The sequence below is a fragment of the Protopterus annectens genome, chromosome 13.part0 (genome assembly GCF_019279795.1).
Source record: "Protopterus annectens isolate FY-2018-M chromosome 13.part0, PAN1.0, whole genome shotgun sequence".
NCBI lineage: Eukaryota > Metazoa > Chordata > Ceratodontiformes > Protopteridae > Protopterus > Protopterus annectens.
In genome coordinates, this window is record NC_056747.1 from 33320172 (window position 1) to 33345137 (window position 24966).

The following is a 24966-nucleotide window of genomic DNA, read 5'->3' on the forward strand; positions in this document are numbered from 1 at the left end:
TTTAGAGAATTCGCACTTGTTCTGATCCATCAATACATTCTGAACTCACATTCTGCTCCACTGCTGCCCAACTTTCCACACAATCCAATGGGTCTTCAACAAATCTCTCATTCCGGAGAATTCCATCTTGTTGATCAAACAAAAGGTCTAAAAGTTCCATGCTGTCAAAATCTGTAAGCTGGTGGCTAATAGACATCTACAGGAAGGAAATATAGAAAGTTGTGATCAGGTGGAAACCAGCTAAGGCAAAAGACTGTGTTAAGTGGCATTGCATTTTTATTCATATCGCATTCAAGACAAAATGAGAATATACTAGTATAAGCAGAATGCACAGTCTTATTATAAGATATTGAATATCAATGTTTCACTGTTCACTTTGCTGTGTATTTATTTTTTATTTTATATATATGGGTCTACTGCAAATGGTCACATTTCCACAATCTCAAACTTCATATGGCCAACCCCATATGATCGGGTTTGTGAAAGCTCGACCGGAATGCATGGAGATCTACATACAGCGTGTAATGGGAATATTTCCCATTACTACACTGTAGTGCAATCTCAGAGTTGGGGGTGGGGGCGCAGCCCCAATTTGGGGGGCTTGCCCCCTGCAAAATACTGATTTTATCAGTATTTCTTTTGTTTTTTGCCGGTTAAGAAAACTGGTTTTCACGATAATGCACTTTCAAGGTAGTCTAGTTTCGCTCTTATGAGTGTCGATGTTGCTTGTTCGAGATTTTAGGATTTTGAGCAATATATATATATATATATATATATATATATATATATATATATATATATCATACATATCGCTTATATATATATATATATATATATATCAGCATATCAGTAATCAGCTTCTCTTTTTTTGCAAACTTTTATTGAACTGTTTCAAATTCATCTTAATTTTCATAATTACTAAGTGAAGAAGTAAACAGGTACCACACCAAAAGGTAAAGAGACCTGTGGATATGAACAACTGAATAATCCAAAATAATAATCTAAGCATCCACAGGAATCACGCACATTGGTCCTCAAGCGTAAATTTGTTAAGGCAGCAAAAAAGCAGCAAAAGCAATCGTTCAATAATACGCGGACTAAATAAAACAGTCCAGGGTTTATTCTTACATGTAAGCACTTTCACCTTTCGGCTTCTTCAGACATATACAATGAAAAAACCACAACCTTTTAAATATTGTAGGAAAGTATTTCATTGGTGTATCAATTCACTACGTCATTCAATTAAAAAATAATATTAAAACTACTAATGTATATATATATATATATATATATAAAATTAAGAACAGCTATTTTCTAATGTGCTATCATAAAAACATTCTTATAAAATACATAAATATTAAATATTTAATAAACATTTCAAATGAAGCAACAAGCTATTAAATAATTCAGGTGGATACTGTAAGCCTTCTCTTTCGCAGAATAGGTTTGAGGGAGGCTTTGTCATTAAGACCAGGCTCTCTGTCTGCTTGATATCTAATGATCCACCTGAGTTCATTCTCTTCTGTGAATGTCTCAATGTCACCCCCACATAAATTTGGTTTAAAAATCTGAATCACTGAAAAAACAAATGTATGATTGGGGCCCCTATCCATAACGTGCTTAGCTAAGGCATTTGTAGGAGTGCCTATGCAAATGTGGTAGACATGTTCCCTTATGCATTCCTTGAGTCTTCTACTGGTTTTACCTATATAAAAAGATACACAGGAAACACACCTAGCTAAACAAAACTACATGTTCAGTTTGGCAACTAGTGTTGGTATGAAAATAAAATTCAACACCAGTGATGGGATGTGTAAATAAAGTCCTCTCATCAATATATGGACAGTGTTTACATTTTTTACAGGGCTTAGTATTTACTAAATTCCTAGAGAAGTCAAAAAATTCCTTGCCTAGTGGACGATGACGATGACAAAGGATACGTTTCAAATTTCTTCTATTCCTAAAGGCATAAGTGGGTCTTGGTCCCACTATCCTACCTATGTTTTCATCTAACAGAAGTACATTCCAATATTTCTCAAATGTTTTCTTAACATTAAACACATGTGAGGTGTAAAATAAAGGTATTCTTAAATATGTTGAGCTCAGAAGGTTCTCTCGACGAACCTCAGTAGGTCCTTCTTCAGAAAAATATGGTCTTGCTGTAGAGGTTCTAAGTGAATTCACTGTACTGATGGCTTCATTTAATTCACTTGATTTATAACATCTATCGATCAACTTTTCTTTAAGGTTGGAAATCTCTAACATAAAATCATCATGGGTCGGATTAAGTCTAGAGGCTCTCATAGCCTGACCCATGACTACGCTTTTAAAAACAAATGGAGGCTGCATACTTCCTCGATGAAGTAAAGTGTTTCTATAACACGCTTTATGATGAATTGTAGTATTCAACATTCCATTGTCCAGCCTTATTATGTCTACATGCCGGTTAAGAAAACTGGTTTTCACGATAATGCACTTTCAAGGTAGTCCAGTTTCGCTCTTATGAGTGTCGATGTTGCTTGTTCGAGATTTTAGGATTTTGAGCAACATAGATCCATATATATATAGATATATATATATATATATATATATATATATATATATATATATATATATATATATATATATATATATCATACATATCGCTTATATATATATATATATATATATATATATATATCAGCATATCAGTAATCCGCTTCTCTTTTTTTGCAAACTTTTATTGAACTGTTTCAAATTCATCTTAATTTTCATAATTACTAAGTGCTTTAAAAAGTAAACACAAATGACATCCAATTATTTACTCAGAACCACTTGTGATGGAATAACCTACTTTTGATAGGCTAATGAATATATTCATACCTTTACATTTTTATTCGCTCCCCTTTCAGACACAAGAGCAAGCAATGATGAAGCTTTTCATAGCATTTGCTCACATGAACTCTCATCTCACACTCTTCTGCCTTCCTTTTCCACATCTTTTCACCACTCATCTCCATCCCAGGCCAAAGAATCGATTCTTCCCACACATTCTTCAATAACCCCATCCTGCCCTTCCAACCTCTATCATCTCCTCACACAACCTTCTCCTTCCAGCTTCTATCACCTCCTCCCATTCACACTCTCTCTCTCTCTCTCTTCCTCTCACTGCCTTTCTTTCCTCTGATTGCTGACCTATAGTAACCCACCCCTCATTCCACCACCTATCTGCCTTCATCCTACACATACAATTTCCTAGTCTGATATATCAGCAGTAGCTGGTGCACATCTGCTGGTCACATTTTGCACTTCACTGAATGAGATGACCGCACATCTCCAGACCAGTGCTCCACAGCTCACCCCCCCTCCATCTTCCTTTTCCCGGCTTCTTCTCATTCTGTCCACCCACATCAGACCTTTATGTATTTCCCAAGCCCATCCTTTTATTCTTTTTTCCTATACAGTGGACTCACTCTTATCTGGCCTCTCTTTAAATGGCTTCCTGTTTAACCAGCCATCAAATTTCTGCAGTATCCCTAGCAAAAAGACAAAGAAGAACAGCATTTCTACTACCGCTGGGGTAAATCATGACAGACATTTGAGTTTTAGACTTCCTATTCATTAGTAAACTGCATACCAACACAAATTGTGTTATTCTAGCCAGTTTATAACCTATAAATATTATTTAGTATGCTTTTTCTGATTAACCAGCCATTCATTTATCGAGCCTAAGGGAGACCAGATAAGAGGAAGTCTACTGCACCCATAGTGAAACATGAACATTCTCCAAAAGCTCAACTGACCCATTGGTTCTCCCGTTCATGTAGGAACTGAGCATTCCATATCATCCTATAAAACGGTGGGGGTCTCCTTCCTCCAGAAGAGTGTACCTCAAGATAGCCAAATTGTCCAGACCTGAAGGATGGGAGGGGAGCATCAAGCGCTACTGAGCCATCATCCATGACATCCTCACAGTTCTGGAATGGAAGCTGAGCCTCTCCTGCAGCACCTGAGAGGCACATGTGTATACAAGAGTGCTTCCATGCCTTCTCCCCTCCACCTGATGTGCATGTATATGTACACATAAGTGCTTCCCATGTCTTCTCCCCTCCACCCAATGTGCACATATGGATACATGAGTGCTTCCCATGTCTTCTCCCCTCCACCTGATGTGAACATATGTATCTATGAGTGCTTCCCATGCCTTCTCCCTTCCAGTTGGTGTGCACACATATGTATCCATGAGTTCTTCTAATGCCTTCTCCCCTCCATCTGATGTGCACATATGTATACATGAGTGCTGCACATGCCTTCTCCCCTCCATCTGATATGCACATATGTATCTATGAGTGCTCCCATGCCTTCTCTCCTCCACCTGATATGCACATATATGCATCTATGAGTGCTTATTATGCCTCCTCCCCTCCACCTGATGTGCACATGTATACATGAGTGCTTCCCATGCCTTCTCCCCTCCAGCTGATGTGCACATATATGTATTCATGAGTGCTTCCCATGCCTTCTTCCCTCCAGCTGATGTGCACATATGTATACATGAGTGCTTCCCATGCCTTCTCCCCTCAACCTGATATGCACATATGTATACATGATTGCTTCCCATGCATTCTCCCTTCCACCTGCTGTAAACATATATATCCATGAGTGCTTTCATGCCTTCTCCTCTCCACCTGATGTGCACATGTATGTATCCATGAGTGCTTCCCATGTTTTTCCCCTCCACCTGATGTGCACATATGTATTCATGAGTGCTTCCCATGCATCCTCCCTTCCACCTGCTGTGAACATATGTATCCATGAGTGCTCCCATACCTTCTCTCATCCACCTGATGTGCACATATGTATACATGAGTGCTTCCCATGCATTCTCCCTTCCACCTGATGTGCACATATGTATACATGAGTGCTGCACATGCCTTCTCCCCTCCACCTGATGTGAACATATGTATCAATGAGTGCTCCCATGCCTTCTCTCCTCCACCTGATATGCACATATATGCATCTATGAGTGCTTATTATGCCTCCTCCCCTCCACCTGATGTGCACATGTATACATGAGTGCTTCCCATGCCTTCTCCCCTCTACCTGATATGCACATATACGTATATATGAGTGCTTCCCATGCATTCTCCCTTCCACCTGCTGTGAACATATGTATACATGAGTGCTTCCCATGCCTTCTCCCCTCCACCTGATGTGCACATGTATGTATACATGAGTGCTTCCCATGCCTTCTCCCCTCCACCTGATGTGCACATGTATGTATACATGAGTGTTTCCCATGCCTTCTCCCCTCCACCTGATGTGCACATGTATGTATAAATGAGTGCTGCCCATGCCTTCTCTCCTCCTATATGATTTTGCCTAAGTACATCTATGAAGGCTGTTGGTCAAACAAGCTCAGTGAAACCAAGCAGAGGTTCCCAGTCCCTGTGCTACATGCTGTACTGCTTCTTTCCAGCAGGTGTCAGCACTGCAGCAGGACAAAATGCCTCCATTCCTCAGAGTCGGTGACCCAACATCAGGCAGTCACTGCAACAATCAAATGGCACCTCCAGTGCCTGGATTACTCATCAATTCCATAACATGCGAGTCACATGGAAGGCTTTATGTTTCTGTGTCATAGAGCTGACTATCTTCCAAGCCTATATTCCTACTACCCAACAGCACCTCACACATTTTTAGTTATGCGTTGCGTAGCTGTCCTTCAAGCCTACCTGAATCCCACCTTTAGTCTCTCATATAAGAAGCAGTCTTCCCATCAAGTCATAATCTCTTTTCTCACCCACGACAGCTTGGAACCCGCATTTGCCCTTTTTGGAGAATATCTTTTGCCTTCAAAGCCAAATTAGCTTCCCTGTCTCCTTCTCCTTTCTACCTCACTTTCTGACAATTCTTCAGACTGTCGCACTCACCTCCTTAATAATTCATTCTCTTATCTCATAACTGTACCTCACCTTCTTCAACCATATCCACAGAGACTTGTTTACCTTTTCCATATATGTGTCCTGTCCGGCCTTCTGAATCCCAATCTCCAGTTCCTCAGAAATTTCACATCCCCTGGCCACCCTACCCAACAACTGACTCATGTTTATTACCAACACTTATAACTGCAAATCCAGTATTTTCCATTTCCTTCACATTCTCTCACTCCAAAGCTCTCTTTCCTTAGCTATTCCCTCACCCCCTAGATCTACCTAGACTTACAGTATAATCCCGCTGGGGGCTCACCTTTATCATGGCCACTTCTCCCTTCTCCATTAATGAATTTATAAATCCGCTGAGGGCTCACCTTCATCACGGCCACTCCTCCCTTCTCCATTAATGAATTTATAAATCTTCTGAGGGCTCACCTTCATCACGGCCACTCCTCCCTTCTCCATTAATGAATTTATAAATCCGCTGAGGGCTCACCTTCATCACGGCCACTCCTCCCTTCTCCATTAATGAATTTATAAATCCGCTGAGGGCTCACCTTCATCATGGCCACTCCTCCCTTCTCCATTAATGAATTTATAAATCTGCTGAGGGCTCACCTTCATCACGGCCACTCCTCCCTTCTCCATTAATGAATTTATAAATCCGCTGAGGGCTCACCTTCATCACGGCCACTCCTCCCTTCTCCATTAATGAATTTATAAATCTGCTGAGGGCTCACCTTCATCATGGCCACTCCTCCCTTCTCCATTAATGAATTTATAAATCCGCTGAGGGCTCACCTTCATCACGGCCACTCCTCCCTTCTCCATTAATGAATTTATAAATCTGCTGAGGGCTCACCTTCATCACGGCCACTCCTCCCTTCTCCATTAATGAATTTATAAATCTGCTGAGGGCTCACCTTCATCACGGCCACTCCCCCCTTCTCCATTAATGAATTTATAAATCTGCTGAGGGCTCACCTTCATCACGGACACTCCTCCCTTCTCCATTAATGAATTTATAAATCCGCTGAGGGCTCACCTTCATCACGGCCACTCCTCCCTTCTCCATTAATGAATTTATAAATCCGCTGAGGGCTCACCTTCATCACGGCCACTCCTCCCTTCTCCATTAATGAATTTATAAATCCGCTGAGGGCTCACCTTCATCACGGCCACTCCTCCCTTCTCCATTAATGAATTTATCCCACTACTTTACTGTTCCAAAATTTACTTTGTAGCCATTCCCTCCGGTAAGCTACTGTCAACAACTTCCTGTAGCCTAGGGAAGACCTTTAACATCAAATTCACATCCCACTCATGCAATTCCCACAGCTCACTCATTTGCCTTTGCTACAAGTACCACCACTGATACTATCACAATGTGTTGGAAAATAGATAACAACCTCTGAATCTATGACACCCCCATCTCACATCCTCTGAAGTTATGACTCCCCTCATCTACCAGCAACAGGGAACAATAATCTACCTACAAATGGAAACTGCATCGGGAAAGCCTCAATCTCTGACTCTCCTTCTACCCTCCTAATTAAGGCTTCTGTGATGAGTATGAGCAAAACGTGTGACAGATGACATCACTGAGCAAAACGTGTGACAGATGACATCACGGATTCATGCATCTTTGCACTATTGTCCAATAAGACATTCTTATATTCACTTCTCCTAGTCCAAAGATAAACCTCAATCTAGTTATGCAGAAGACTATCTGTTGTCAGAAAGAGCCAACCCACACTTCTATTCTGCACTGTTCCTGTTCAATTAAAAAATTCCATCATTGCACCCGAGTGATCTATCAGAGATTACCCCTGAACAAATGCTATTTTATTGCTATCAGATGTGGTATATCCCTGTGTAAGCTTGTTACCAGAACCCCTGCATGCATCTTAGTATCTTCATTGATAAAGAATACTGGCATATAATTAGAAGGATTCTGCAATCACCCTTACCTCTCACAAGTACCAATATCACTGCATTCTTCATGATTTATAGTAGTTCTTCCTTCTCTATCTCCCCCATCTCTTTCACCACCACCCAAATGGTAACTTTAAGAAGTTACTATGACCCTATGTCTGCCTGCTATTACCTCCACCCCTTAAATACATAACTGCATTCAACATCTCCATGGAACACAGCTACACACACACACACACACACACACACACACACACACACACACACACACACACACACACACACACACACACGCACACTCACAAGCACACACACTCACACGTGCACACTCACAAGCACACACATACATGAGTGTACACACACAGACACACACTCACAAATAATATCCACCCTTTACCTTATGTTCACTGCATTTCTACTAATTTCTCCTCCCTCTTTAGGTTCCCACCTTCTCTCAGCTCATGTACACATGCTTATGGTCATATACAAATCCCACCCATATCCGTCCTCCCACCACTCCTGTCAATTCAACAAGCAAACTGATTACATGTGTCACAGATAGGGCGTGTCTACAAAACAACTTGGCTAAACTGACCATTTGAGCACCAGATAATTATATGCTAATAAATACATAAAAACTAAGCATATGAGATTTTAGAGACATAAATTAAAGGTGCATATTTAATACAACACGCAGCGATTGAAACTGTAGACTCATTTAAGGAGCTGGGTAGATCCAGCTTAGAGTTTTTCTAATCATATCAAACTATTGGTTAATGATAGTTACAGAACTAGAGGTTGTACAAAAAGATTTATAAAGTCTAGGAAATCACGTATGATGAAACCATTGTTTGGTAAGTTACATTAGACCCAAATTTGAGAATAGAATAAAAATATGGAAACCTTATAAGAAAACAAAAATGAGAATATCTGGAAAAACGTACAACAGAAATATACCAATGGCACGAACGGATGTGAGCATTTAAATTATGAAAGACTCAAATATCTGAACTTGTACAGTGTCTCATAGAGATATTTAACAAGTGACCTTATTCTGGTATATAGGGCATTTACAGACTACTTCTGGGAATGTTTGGGGTTATCAAAAAGTACTAGAGAGGCATCAGACAATCTATCTAGAAGATTCTATAGGAATGAGACATGTACTAATTGGTTCATTGAGAAAGCAGCTGATGCATGGAACAGACACCAAATTACATTAAAGCAACTACTAGTTTAGATATTTTTAAGAACAGCCTGGACACATTATGGGAACAAATGTTTTGGTATATTGGTAGGCTAGAAGGGCATTAATTGCCAATGCCTGAAATATGTGTATGTATGTATGCATGTAATACCTTATACATCAAAAACTAATCATTTCTACTAGCTTATCTAAACCTATCCCAAGAGACTGCAGATTCTCTTGCCGCCATAAACTACTCACCAATATGACAGCCATAAATACTTCACCCCTGCTCCTGCCACACCTACCTCTGTCAATTCCCATGCCATTCTCTCCTGCCAGAGTTCCTGTCCCTTTCCACAACCAGCTCCATGCTAGAATCCCACACACCACAGCACAGTCAGTCTTATGACCTCCTCACCTTTTCCAGATGTGCAAACAACTCTTACAATAGCCACACTTTATCCCCCTTGGCTCCATAGGCTGTTTGCAGTTCCACATCTTTCTCACTCCTGTTACACATAACCATTATCTAGCTCTCCTCCAGACTATGTACATCCAGGTCTAGTGCCATTCTTCAAAGTGTAGCTGATTTAACCACACATTCATGCTATCTGCTTAATGAATGTAGCTCACTTCAGAGCTCAGAACACCTAAATCCATACACTCAAAGAGAAACTACTTTCATGCAAATAATATCCACAAAAACAGAAAGCCTGCTGATATAATATTCACTTAAATAAAGAGAGCAGTTGGAGGAAGAGCTCTCCCATACTTTATTATTCTCACTCAGAGGTCACATGGAGGAGGAGCTCTCCCATACTTTATTATTCTCACTCAGAGGAGCTCTCCCATACTTTATTATTCTCACTAAGAGGTCACATGGAGGATGAGCTCTCCCATACTTTATTATTCTCACTCAGAGGTCACATGGAGGAGGAGCTCTCCCATACTTTATTATTCTCACTCAGAGGTCACATGGAGGAGGAGCTCTCCCATACTTTATTATTCTCACTCAGAGGTCACATGGAGGAGGAGCTCTCCCATACTTTATTATTCTCATTCAGAGTTTGCACCAACTTGGAAAATTAATGATGATTTAATGACTTATATGAAAGAAAACAATATCTTGCCTCTTTTCTGACACACCACCACTGATTTTCTCTCATAAAACTATTCCTGTCTCTCATAAAGTGCTGAAAAATATCCATAACCTTCTGAAGCTATGTCTCCCTTCATCTAACACCCACTAAAGCTATGAACTCCCCATCTATCAGCAACAGCAAACAGTAATCTACCTCAGAGTCCAGTAAAATGCATTCACTTTGAATCCACTCACATCATGTTAAAGGTGTAGTGATGAAACAAACAAATGAAATCATTGTATCTAGTGGGTGAACAGAATTGAATATCATCCTAAACTGGGGGGGGGGGGGGACAATGGCTTAATTTCTATATTTAAGAATTCATTAAATGACTAGAGCTCATTCCACAAATTCTACGCCTATGGTATTGTTTGACCAACAAAGGCACTGACCTTCATTTCTCAACCTGGCACAAATGCACAGTCAGTTTCTGTATTCTCTGAGCCCATTTAACTCCATGTATCCTGTGTCCTGCCTGCATCTGTCTTAGACCTACTTGCTAACTATCTGTTCCCCATACCTTTTCCATTGCATACACTGAAGTGCTCTAGCACACACTGCTGTATTCATCAGTTATGTACACCCAGCACCTGTATGTTCTAACAAAGCTCATTTAACTGTACGTATGGGTGATGGTTTGAACTGTACTCCATATTTTTATGTTCATTTGTTCACTTAACTGCCAATCTGAAGATTTAAAGACTTCAAGTCAGGAGTTCTGTGAGTGGACATTAGTCAAGCATAATGAACAGAAATGTAAACATGGAGAGTCTGTTTGTTCAGAGTTCTCCTCTTTCCATAAGAGCATACAACCTTTGACACACTCATTTTAATTTCAAAGTAATGAGGGGGGGGGGGTGAAGCCTTGACAAAGACTAAAGGCATGTTTTGTGTTTTAACTAGGTGTCTGCTGGGCTGCTGGGCCAGTGGTCTAAGACATAATTTCAGTGGAGGTCCAAGGAGAAAAGCTTCAGTAGAAATAAAATGCAGTTGCAGTGATGCAAAAGCATCAATATACATGATCATTTCAATTATATACTTATCAGAAATTGGATGAAATTATGGAAAGGAAACAAGTACTCTCTCCTAGAACTAAATGCGCCATCACTGCCTCCTATAGTTCCACAGCTCTGTTGAACTATTTGACCAAGTACTTAACAGTTACCCTACACTGCTACTTTTATAAAAAAAAGTGTTTTTATTGCTGTTTAATGAACTAAACTGATGTATTCTATCATTGTTAACCTTTTCTTATTATATTTACTTCGTATTCCTATGAGATAATCTGTAATGTAAATGTGCAATGTGTACTATGTATTTGTATTTTTCTGGAGCTTTTCTCCCCAGGACTCCATTGAAAATGGGCTCCTTGTGGCCCAGTGGACTATCCTGGCAAACAAACTGCAAACAAACAAATAAATAAATAAATAAAGTACAGTAAAACAAAACAAAAAAATGAAACGGATTTCAAATGACTAATGTCTTGTACATGCGTTATACATATGTAACTGGAGAACAATAAGGCAAGGGCAGTTCTTATTGCACTAAGGGAAGGGCAGTTCTTACTGCAGTAAAATAGTTTGCAAAAAAAACTAAACTAGGCAAACTGCAGAGAACAGGTGTGAGAAACACAAGCAGAGGATGTAGGGCATCAGGTTAAAAATAGAAGATGTGGACCAGAGTCTGTGGAAGAAGTGCAACTATCTGGTTAAAAATAGTAATTAAAATATGAGGTGTGGAAGAAATACAACTATCTGATGATTAAAACAGTAATTAAAATTTAACATGCGGAAGAAATACAACTGTCTAGTTAAAATAGTATTTAAATGTGAGTTGTGGAAGAAATACAATTATCTGGTTAAAATACTAATTAAAATTTGAGGTGTGGAAGAAAGACAACTATCTGATTAAAATAGTAATTAAAATATGAGATGTGGAAGAAATAGAACCATCTGGTTAAAAATAGTAATTTAAAATTTGAGGCGTGGAAGAGAGTCTGTGGAGAAGACATAATTAACGAGGGGAAGCAGATGTTAAACTGGGGCATGTTGAAGAGCAGTTATGGAAAAGACAAAATGATTGTGGAAAACTGGACTAAAAATAAGATGCATGGAAGAGTCTGTGAAAAATTTAAAAACATTTAAAAGCATTTAAAAGCATTAGGGGAGGGCAAGACACAACTACCTGGGAAAGGTAGCACTTAAAAATAGGATGTATTGAAGAGGATCTGGGATAAAATCAAGAGTTAAAAATTTGAGGTGTGGACAGAAGTTTGTGGAAACACAACTATCAGGGAACAGTCACGATTATGAGGAAAAGGCAGGAGTTAAAAATGTGAGTTATGGAAAAAGATTCTGTGGAAAAGATACAATTATAGGAGTGGCAAACTGAGTTTAAGAGGGAATGACAGCAATCTAGGATTCTTGCAGGTCACAGCGACTGGTCAGGAAAGGGTCTAGAAGTGAAAATCTGCTGGCTCCTTGACAGACGCAGAGATGCAGCCCTGAAGGAAAGGTTTGATTAGTACTTCTGGATCCTGAGGATTAAGCCGGGAGAAAGGAAAACACTGGCCTTTTTCTGGCAGGCCTATCCATGGAGAAGAAGACGGTAAGTTGGTCAAGTGAACACTGTATGAGTCACTGAGGAACTGGAGGGGGTACGGCATTCATGTCAAAACCAGTAGGGAGAACCAGCAGGCATCCACGGGATTCTACTGCTACAACACTGCATGTCATGGCTAGGGGTAGCAGTAAGGCACTCCAACTTTGAAAATCAGATTATTTCTGTAGAAAGAGTTGCTTCTGAGGAACAAGACACCATGGAGGGGTAGAAGCAGCAGCTAGTGGAAAGCAATGTAAAGGAAAAACAATAAAACAAGTGCAGATCTGGTGCTTTCCTTTTATACATTTACTAGTTTGGAGGGATATCTTGTACAACCAGTAGTTAGTATTACAGAGCCTTATTAGAACATGGAAGACATAATGAACAGTATGTGTTCAGCTTATGCAACCACTAGTTAGTACTACAGAGCCTTATTAGAACATGGAGGAGAGCATGGATAGCACGTGTTCGGCTTTTACAAACACTAGTTAGTATTACAGAGCCTTATTAGAACAAGGAGGAGAGAATGGACAGCACGTGCTCAGCTTGTACAACCACTAGTTAGTATTACAGAGCCTTATTAGAACATGGAGGATAGAATAGACAGGACGTGTTCAGCTTGCACAACAACTAGTTAGTATTACAGAGCCTTATTAGAACATGGAGGAGAGAATAGACAGCACGTGTTCAGCTTGTACAACCACTAGTTAGTACTACAGAGCCTTATTAGAACATGGAGGAGAGAATAGACAGCACGTGTTCAGCTTGTACAACCACTAGTTAGTACTACAGAGCCTTATTAGAACATGGAGGAGAGAATGGACAGCACGTGTTCAGCTTGTATAACCACTAGTTAGTAATACGGAGCCTTATTAGAACATGGAGGAGAGAATGGACAGCACGTGTTCAGCTTGTACAACCACTAGTTAGTATTACAGAGCCTTATTAGAACATGGAGGAGAGAATGGACAGCACGTGTTCAGCTTGTACAAACACTAGTTAGTATTACAGAGCCTTATTAGAACATGCGGGAGAGAATGGACAGCACGTGTTCAGCTTGTACAACCACTAGTTAGTATTACAGAGCCTTATTAGAACATGGAGGAGCGAATAGACAGCATGTGTTCAGCTTGTACAACAACTAGTTAGTACTACAGAGTCTTATTAGAACATGGAGGAGAGAATGAACAGCATGTGTTCAGCTTGTACAACCACTAGTTAGAATTACAGAGCTTTATTAGAACAAGGAGGAGAGCATAGCCACCATGTGTTCAGCTTGTACAACCACTAGTTAGTATTACTGAGCCTTATTAGAACATGGAGGAGAGAATGGGTAGCACGTGTTTAGCTTGTACAACCACTAGTTTGTACTACAGAGCCTTATTAAAACATGGAGGAAAGAATGGACAGCACGTGTTTAGCTTGTACAACCACTAGTTAGCACTACAGAGCCTTTTTAGAACATGAAGGAGAAAATGGAAAGCATGTGCTCAGCTTGTGCAACCACTAGTTAGTATTACAGAGCCTTACTAGAACATGGAGGAGAGAATGGACAGCACATGTTCAGCTTGTACAACTAGTTAGTACTACAGAGCCTTATTAGAACATGGAGTAGAGAATGGACAGCACGTGCCCAACTTATACAACCACTAGTTAGTACTACAGAGCCTTATTAGAACATGTAGGTAGGAGAGAATGGACAGCACATATTCAGCTTGTGCAGCCACTAGTTAGTATTACAGAGCCTTATTAGAACATGGGGGAGACAATGGACAGCAAGTGTTCAGCTTGTATAACCACTAGTTAGTACTATAAAGCCTTATTAAAACAGGGAGGAGAGAATGGACAGCATGTGTTCAGCTTGTACAACCACTACTTAGTATTACAGAGCCTTATTAGAACATGCAGGAGAGAATGGACAGCACATTCTCAGCTTGTACAACCACTAGTTAGTATCACAAAGCCTTATTAGAACATGGAGGAGAGAATGGACAGCACGTGCTCAGCTTGTACAACCACTAGTTAGTATTACACAGCCTTATTAGAACATGGAGGAGAGAATGGACAGCACATGTTCAGCTTGTACAACCACTAGTTAGAATTACAGAGCCTTATTAGAACATGGAGGAGCGAATAGACAGCATGTGTTCAGCTTGTACAACAACTAGTTAGTACTACAGAGTCTTATTAGAACATGGAGGAGAGAATGAACAGCATGTGTTCAGCTTGTACAACCACTAGTTAGAATTACAGAGCTTTATTAGAACAAGGAGGAGAGAATAGCCACCATGTGTTCAGCTTGTACAACCACTAGTTAGTATTACTGAGCCTTATTAGAACATGGAGGAGAGAATGGACAGCACGTGTTTAGCTTGTACAACCACTAGTTTGTACTACAGAGCCTTATTAAAACATGGAGGAAAGAATGGACAGCACGTGTTCAGCTTGTATAACCACTAGTTAGTATTACAGAGCCTTATTAGAACATGGAGGAGCGAATGGACAGCACGTGTTTAGCTTGTACAACCACTAGTTAGCACTACAGAGCCTTTTTAGAACATGAAGGAGAAAATGGACAGCATGTGCTCAGCTTGTGCAACCACTAGTTAGTATTACAGAGCCTTATTAGAACATGGAGGAAAGAATGGACAGCACGTGTTCAGCTTGTACAACCACTAGTTTGCAATAGAGAGCCTTATTAGAACATGGAGGAGAGAATGGACAGCACATGCTCAGCTTGTACAACTAGTTAGTACAACAGAGCCTTATTAGAACATGGAGGAGAGAATGGACAGCAAGGGTTCAGCTTGTGCAACCACTAGTTAGTGGTACAGAGCCTTATTAGAACATGGAGTAGAGAATGGACAGCACGTGCCCAACTTATACAACCACTAGTTAGTACTACAGAGCCTTATTAGAACATGTAGGTAGGAGAGAATAGACAGCACGTGTTCAGCTTGTACAACAACTAGTTAGTATTACAGAGCCTTATTAGAACATTGAGGAGAGAATGGACAGCACATGTTCAGCTTGTACAACAACTAGTTAGTATTACAGAGCCTTATTAGAACATGGAGGAGTGAATGGACAGCATGTGTTCAGCTTGTACAACCACTAGTTAGTATTACTGAGCCTTATTAGAACATGGAGGAGAGAATGGACAGCAAGTGTTCAGCTTGTACAACCACTAGTTAGTATTACTGAGCCTTATTAGAACATGGAGGAGAGAATGGATAGCATGTGTTCAGCTTGTACAACCACTAGTTAGTATTACTGAGCCTTATTAGAACATGGAGGAGAGAATGAACAGCACATGTTCAGCTTGTATAACCACAAGTTAGTATTACAGAGTCTTATTAGATCATGGAGGAGAGAATGGACAGCATGTGTTCAGCTTGTATAACCACTAGTTAGTATTGCAGAGCCTTATTAGAACATGGAGGAGAGATTGGACAGCACGTGTTCAGCTTGTACAAGCAATATTTAGTATTACAGAGCCTTATTAGAACATGGGGGAGAGAATGGACAGCTCGTGCTCAGCTTGTATAACCACTAGTTAGTACTACAAATCCTTATTAAAACACGGAGGAGAGAATGGACAGCAAGTGCTCAGCTTGTACAACCACTAGTTAGTATTAGAGAGTCTTATTAGAACACGGAGGAGAGAATGGACAGCACGTGCCTAGCTTGTTTAACCACTAGTTAGTATTAGAGAGTCTTATTAGAACATGGAGAAGAGAATGGACAGCACGTGTTCAGCTTGTACAACAACTAGTAAACACGACAGAGCCTTATTAGAACATGGAGGAGAAAATGGAAAGCACGTGTTCAGCTTGTACAACCACTAGTTAGTATTACAGAGCCTTATTAGAACATGGAGGAGAGAATGGACAGCACGTGCTCAGCTTGTACAACCACTAGTTAGTATTACAAAGCCTTATTAGAAAACTGAGGAGAGAATGGACAGCATGTGTTCAGCTTGTAAAACCACTAGTTAGTATTACAGAGTCTTATTAGAACATGTAGGATAGAATGGACAGCACATGTTCAGCTTGTAGAGCCACTAGTTAGTATTACAGAGCCTTATTAGAACATGGAGGAGAGAATGGACAGCACGTGCTCAGCTTGTATAACCACTAGTTAGTATTACTGAGCCTTATTAGAATGTGAAGGAGAGAATGGACAGCACATATTCAGCTTGCGCCGCCACTAGTTAGTATTACAGAGCCTTATTAGAACATGGAGGAGAGAATGGACAGCATGTGTTCAGCTTGTATAACCACTAGTTAGTATTACAGAGCCTTATTAGAACATGGAGGATTGAATCTACAGTACGTGTTCAGCTTGTACAACCACTAGTTTGTACTCAGAGCCTTATTAGAACATGGAGTAGAGAATGGACAGCACGTGTTCAGCTTGTACAACCACTAGTTAGTATTACAGAGCCTTATTAGAACATGGAGGAGAGAATAGACAGCATGTGTTCAGCTTGTATAACCACTAGTTAGTACTACAGAGCCTTGTTAGAACATGGAGGAGAGAATGGACAGCACGTGTTCAGCTTGTACAACAACTAGTAAGCACGACAGAGCCTTATTAGAACATGGAGGTGAAAATGGAAAGCACGTGTTCAGCTTGTACAACCACTAGTTAGTATTACAGAGCCTTATTAGAACATGGAGGAGAGAATGGACAGCACATGCTCAGCTTGTACAACCACTAGTTAGTATTACAGAGCCTTATTAGAACATGGAGGAGAGAATGGACAGCACGTGTTCAGCTTGTACAACAACTAGTAAGCACGACAGAGCCTTATTAGAACATGGAGGTGAAAATGGAAAGCACGTGTTCAGCTTGTACAACCACTAGTTAGTATTACACAGCCTTATTAGAACATGGAGGAGAGAATGGAAAGCACATGCTCAGCTTGTACAACCACTAGTTAGTATTACAGAGCCTTATTAGAACATGGAGGAGAGAATGGACAGCACGTTCTTAGCTTGTATAACCACTAGTTAGTATTACAGAGCCTTATTAGAACATGGAGGAGACAATGGACAGAACGTGTTCAGTTGTATAACCACTAGTTAGTATTACAGAGCCTTATTAGAACATGGAGGAGGGAATGGACAGCACGTCTTCAGCTTGTACAACCACTAGTTAGTATTACAGAGCCTTATTAGAACATGGAGGAGAGAATGGACAGCACGTGTTCAGCTTGTACAACCACTAGTTAGTATTACAGAGCCTTGTTAGAACATGCGGGAGAGAATGGACAGCACGTGCTCAGCTTGTATAACCACTAGTTAGTATTACAGAGCCTTATTAGAACATGCGGTAGAGAATGGACAGCACATGCTCAGCTTGAACAACCACTAGTTATTACTACAGAGCCTTATTAGAACAAGGAGGAGAGAATGGATAGCACGTGTTCAGCTTGTATAACCACTAGTTAGTATTACAGAGCCTTATTAGAACATGGAGGACAGAATGGACAGCATGTCTTCAGCTTGTACAACCACTAGTTAGTATTACAGAGCCTTATTAGAACATGCAGGAGAGAATGGACAGCACGTGCTCAGCTTGTACAACCACTAGTTAGTATTACAAAGCCTTATTAGAACATGGAGGAGAGAATGGACAGCACGTGCTCAGCTTGTACAACCACTAGTTAGTATTACAGAGCCTTGTTAGAACTTGGAGGAGAGAATAGACAGCACGTATTCAGCTTGCACAACCACTAGTTAGTATTATAGTCTTATTAGAACACGGAGGAGAGAATGGACAGCACATGTTCAGCTTGTACAACAACTAGTTAGCATGATAGAGCCTTATTAGAACATGGAGGAGAAAATGGAAAGCACGTGTTCAGCTTGTACAACCACTAGTTAGTATTACAAAGCCTTATTAGAAAATTGAGGAGAGAATGGACAGCATGTGTTCAGCTTGTAAAACCACTAGTTAGTATTACAGAGCCTTATTAGAACATGGAGGAGAGAATGGACAGCACGTGCTCAGCTTGTACAACAACTAGTTAGCACGACAGAGCCTTATTAGAACATGGAGGAGAAAATGGAAAGCACGTGTTCAGCTTGTACAACCACTAGTTAGTATTACAGAGCCTTATTAGAACATGGAGGAGAGAATAGACAGCACGTGTTCAGCTTGTATAACCACTAGTTAGCACGACAGAGCCTTATTAGAACATGGAGGAGAAAATGGAAAGCACGTGTTCAGCTTGTACAACCACTAGTTAGTATTACAGAGCCTTATTAGAACATGGAGGATTGAATCTACAGCACGTGTTCAGCTTGTACAACCACTAGTTTGTACTCAGAGCCTTATTAGAACATGGAGGAGAGAATGGACAGCACGTGTTCAGCTTGTATAACCACTAGTTAGTATTACAGAGCCTTGTTAGAACATGGAGGAGAGAATAGACAGCACGTGTTCAGCTTGTACAACCACTAGTTAGTATTACAGAGCCTTATTAGAACATGGAGGAGAGAAAGAACAGCACGAGCTCAGCTTGTACGACCACTAGTTAGTATTACAGAGCCTTATTAGAACATGGAGGATAGAATGGACAGCACGTGTTCAGCTTGTACAACCACTAGTTAGTATTACAGAGCGTTATTAGAACATGGAGGAGAGAATGGACAGCACGTGCACAGCTTTTACATCCACTAGTTAGTATTACAGAGCGTTATTAGAACATGGAGGAGAGAATGGACAGCACATGTAGAGCTTGTACAATCACTAGTTAGCATTACAGGGCCTTATTAGAACATGGAGGAGAGAATAGACAGCATGTGTTCAGCTTGTACAACTACTAGTTAGTATTACAGAGCTTTATTAGAACATGGAGGAGAGAATGGACAGCACGTGTTCAGCTTGTACAACCACTAGTTAGTATTACAGAGCCTTCATAGAACATGCAGGAGAGAATGGAAAGCACGTGTTCAGCTAGCACAACCACTAGTTAGTATTAGAGAGTCTTATTAGAACACGGAGGAGAGAATGGACAGCATGTGCTCAGCTTGTACAACCACTTTTTAGTATTACTGAGCCTTATTAGAACATGGAGGGGAGAATGGACAGCACATGTTCAGCTTGTATAACCACTAGTTAGTATTACAGAGCCTTGTTAGAACATGGAGGGGAGAATGGACAGCACGTGTTCAGCTTGTATAACCACTAGTTAGTATTACAGAGCCTTATTAGAACATGGAGGAGAGAATGAACAGCACGTGCTCAGCTTGTACAACTACTAGTTAGTATTACAGAGCCTTATTAGAACATGGAGGAGAGAATGGACAACACGTTCTTAGCTTGTATAACCACTATTTAGTACTACAGAGCCTTATTAGAATATGGACGAGAGAATAGACAACGCATGTTCAGCTTGTACAAATACTAGTTAGCATTACAGAGCCTTATTAGAACATGGAGGAGAGAAAGGAAAGCATGTGCACAGCTTGTACAACCACTAGTTAGTATTACAGAGCCTTATTAGAACATGGAGGACAGAATGGACAGCACGTGTTCAGCAAGCACAACCACTAGTTAGTATTACAGAGCCTTATTAGATCATGGAGGAGAGAATGGACAGCACGTGTTCAGCTTGTACAACAACTAGTTAGTACTACAGAGCCTTATTAGAACATGGAGGAGAGAATGTACAGCACGTGCTTAGCTTATATAACCACTAGTTAGTATTACAGAACCTTATTAGAACATGGAGGAGAGAATGGACAGCACATGCTCAGCTTGTATAACCACTAGTTATTACTACAGAGCCTTATTAGAACATGGAGGAGAGAATGGACAGCATGTGTTCAGCTTGTACAACAACTAGTTAGTGCTACAGAGCCTTATTAGAACATGGAGGAGAGAATGGACAGCACGTGTTCAGCTTGTACAACCACTAGTTAGTACTACAGAGCCTTATTAGAACATGTTGGAAAGAATGGGCAGCACGTGTTCAGCATTTACAACCACTAGTTACTATTACAGAGCCTTACTAGAACATGGAGGAGAGAATGGACAGCACGTGCTCAGCTTGTACAACCACTAGATAGTACCACAGAGCCTTATTAGAACTTGGAGGATAGAATGCACTGCACATGTTCAGCTTGTACAACAACTAGTTAGTATTACAGAGCCTTACTAGAACATGGAGGAGAGAATGGACAGCACGTGTTCAGCTTCTTTAACCACTAGTTAGTATGACAGAGCCTTATTAGAATATGGAGGAGAGAATGGACAGCACGTGTTCAGCTTCTATAACCACTAGTTAGTATTACAGAGCCTTATTAGAATATGGAGGAGAGAATGGACAGCACGTGTTCAGCTTGTACAACCACTAGTTAGTATTACAGAGCTTTATTAGAACATGTAGGAGAGAATTGACAGCACATGCTCAGCTTATACAACCACTAGTTAGTACTACAGGCCCTTATTAGAACATGGAGGATAGAATGGACGGCACGTCCTCTGCTTGTATAACCACTAGTTAGTATTACTGAGCCTTATTAGAACATGGAGGGGAGAATGGACAGCACATGTTCAGCTTGTATAACCACTAGTTAGTATTACAGAGCCTTGTTAGAACATGGAGGGGAGAATGGACAGCACGTGTTCAGCTTGTATAACCACTAGTTAGTATTACAGAGCCTTATTAGAACATGGAGGAGAGAATGAACAGCACGTGCTAAGCTTGTACAACTACTAGTTAGTATTACAGAGCCTTATTAGAACATGGAGGAGAGAATGGACAACACGTTCTTAGCTTGTATAACCACTATTTAGTACTACAGAGCCTTATTAGAATATGGACGAGAGAATAGACAACGCATGTTCAGCTTGTACAAATACTAGTTAGCATTACAGGGCCTTATTAGAACATGGAGGAGAGAATGTACAGCACGTGCTTAGCTTATATAACCACTAGTTAGTATTACAGAACCTTATTAGAACATGGAGGAGAGAATGGACAGCACATGCTCAGCTTGTATAACCACTAGTTATTACTACAGAGCCTTATTAGAACTTGAAGGATAGACTGGACTGCACATGTTCAGCTTGTACAACAAATAGTAAGTATTACAGAGCCTTACTAGAACATGGAGGAGAGAATGCACAGCACGTGTTCAGCTTCTATAACCACTAGTTAGTATTACAGAGCCTTATTAGAATATGGAGGAGAGAATGGACAGCACATGCTCAGCTTATACAACCACTAGTTAGTACTACAGGCCCTTATTAGAACATGGAGGATAGAATGGACAGCACGTGTTCAGCTTGTATAACCACTAGTTAGTATTACAGAGCCTTGTTAGAACATGGAGGGGAGAATGGACAGCACGTGTTCAGCTTGTATAACCACTAGTTAGTATTACAGAGCCTTATTAGAACATGGAGGAGAGAATGGACAGCACATGCTCAGCTTATACAACCACTAGTTAGTACTACAGGCCCTTATTAGAACATGGAGGATAGAATGGACAGCACGTGTTCAGCTTGTATAACCACTAGTTAGTATTACAGAGCCTTATTAGAACATGGAGGAGAGAATGGACAGCACGTGTTCAGCTTGTATAACCACTAGTTAGTATTACAGAGCCTTGTTAGAACATGGAGGAGAGAATGGACAGCATGTGCTCAGCTTGTACAACTACTAGTTAGTATTACAGAGCCTTATTAGAACATGGAGGAGAGAATGGAAAACACGTTCTTAGCTTGTATAACCACTATTTAGTGCTACAGAGCCTTATTAGAACATGGAGGAGAGAATGGACAGCATGTGCACAGCTTGTACAACCACTAGTTAGTATTAGAGAGCCTTATTAGAAGATGGAGGAGAGAATTGACCGCATGTGTTCAGCTTGTACAACCACTAGTTAGTATTAGAGAGCCTTATTAGAACATGGAGGAGAGAACGGACAGCACATGTTCAGCTTGTACAACAACTACTTAGTACTACTGAGCCTTATTAGAACATGGTGGAGAGAATTGACCGCATGTGTTCAGCTTGTACAACCACTAGTTAGTAATACAGAGCCTTATTAGAACATGGGGGAGAGAATGGACAGCACATGTTCAGCTTGTACAACAACTAGTTAGTATTACAGAGCCTTATTAGAATATGGAAGAGAGAATGGACAGCATGTGTTCAGCTTGTACAACCACTAGTTAGTATTACAGATCCTTATTAGAACATGGGGGAGAGAATGGACAGCACATGTTCAGCTTGTACAACAACTAGTTAGTATTACAGAGCCTTATTAGAATATGGAAGAGAGAATGGACAGCATGTGTTCAGCTTGTACAACCACTAGTTAGTATTACAGAGCCTTATTAGGACATGGAGGAGAGAACGGACAGCACGTGTTCAGCATGTACAACCACTAGTTAGAATTACAGAGCCTTATTAGAACATGGAGGACAGAATGGACAGCACGTGCACAGCTTTTACAACCACTAGTTAGTATTACAGAACCTTATTAGATCATGGAGGAGAGAATGGACAGCATGTGTTCAGCTTGTACGACCACTAGTTAGTACTACAGAGCCTTAGTAGAACATGGAGGAGAGAATGAACAGCACGTGCTCAGCTTGTACAACCACTAGTTAGAATTAGAGAGCCTTATTAGAACATGCAGGAGAGAATGTACAGCACGTGCTTAGCTTGTATAACCACTAGTTAGTATTACAGAACCTTATTAGAACATGGAAGAGAGAATGGACAGCACGTGTTCCGCTTGTAGAACCACTAGTTATTATTCCAGAGCCATATTAGAACATGGAGAAGAGAATGGACTGCACGTCCTCAGCTTGTATAACCACTAGTTAGTATTACAGAGCCTTATTAGAACATGGAGGAGAGAATGGACAGCACGTGCTCAGCTTGTACAACCACTAGTTAGTATTACAGAGACTTGTTAGAACATGGAGGAGAGAATGGACAGCACGTGTTCAGCTTGTATAACCACTAGTTAGTATTACAGAGCCTTATTAGAATGTGGAGGAGAGAATGGACAGCACATATTCAGCTTGCGCAGTCACTAGTTAGTATTACAGATCCTCATTAGAACATGGAGGAGAAAATGGACAGCACGTGCTCAGCTTGTACAACCACTAGTTAGTATTACACAGCCTTATTAGAACATGGAGGAGAGAATGGACAGCACGTGTTCAGCTTGTACAACCACTAGTTAGTATTACAGAGCCTTATTAGAACTTGGAGGAAAGAATGGACAACACGTGCTCTGTTTGTACAACCACTAGTTAGTATTACAGAGCCTTATTAGAACATGGAGGAAAGAATGGACAGCACGTGCTCAATTTGCACAACCACTAGTTAGTATTACAAAGCCTTATTAGAACATGGAGGAGAGAACGGAGAGCACGTGTTCAGCTTGTACAACCACTAGTTAGTATTACAGAGCGTTATTTGAACATGGAGGAGAGAATGGACAGCACGTGCTCAGCTTGTACAACCACTAGTTAGTATTACAGAGCGTTATTTGAACATGGAGGAGAGAATGGACAGCACGTGCTCAGCTTGTATAACCACTAGTTAGTACTACAGAGCCTTATTAGAACATGGAGGAGAGAATGGACAGCACGTGCTCAGCTTGTACAACCACTAGTTAGTATTACAGAGCGTTATTTGAACATGGAGGAGAGAATGGACAGCACGTGCTCAGCTTGTACAACCACTAGTTAGTACTACAGAGCCTTATTAGAACATGGAGGAGAGAATGGACAGCATGTGCTTAGCTTGAACAACAACTAGTTAGTATTACAGAGCCTTATTAGAACATGGAGGAGAGCATGGACAGCACTTGTTCAGCTTGTATAACCACTAGTTAGTATTACAGAGCCTTATTAGAACATGGAGGAGAGAATAGACAGCACGTGTTCAGCTTGTATAACCACTAGTTAGTACTACAGAGCCTTATTAGAACATGGAGGAGAGAATGGGCAGCACGTGTTCAGCTTGTATAACCACTAGTTAGTATTACAGAGCCTTATTAGAACATGGAGGAGAGAATAGACAGCACGTGTTCAGCTTATATAACAACTAGTTAGTACAACAGAGCCTTATTAGAACATGGAGGAGAGAATGGACAGCACATGTTCAGCTTGTATAACCACTAGTTAGTATTACAGAGCCTTG

General features: G+C 40.6%; 1 protein-coding gene across 1 annotated transcript in view; it reads right to left on the bottom strand.

Moving 5' to 3' along the window:
* Window positions 1–24966, bottom strand: part of CREB3L3 (cAMP responsive element binding protein 3 like 3) — a 916737-nt gene that overhangs the window by 453748 nt on the left and 438023 nt on the right. The window contains exon 2 of the mRNA XM_044090600.1: window positions 50–196. Within this exon, the coding sequence (XP_043946535.1) occupies window positions 50–196 (147 nt within the window). The remainder of the gene's footprint in view (window positions 1–49; window positions 197–24966) is intronic.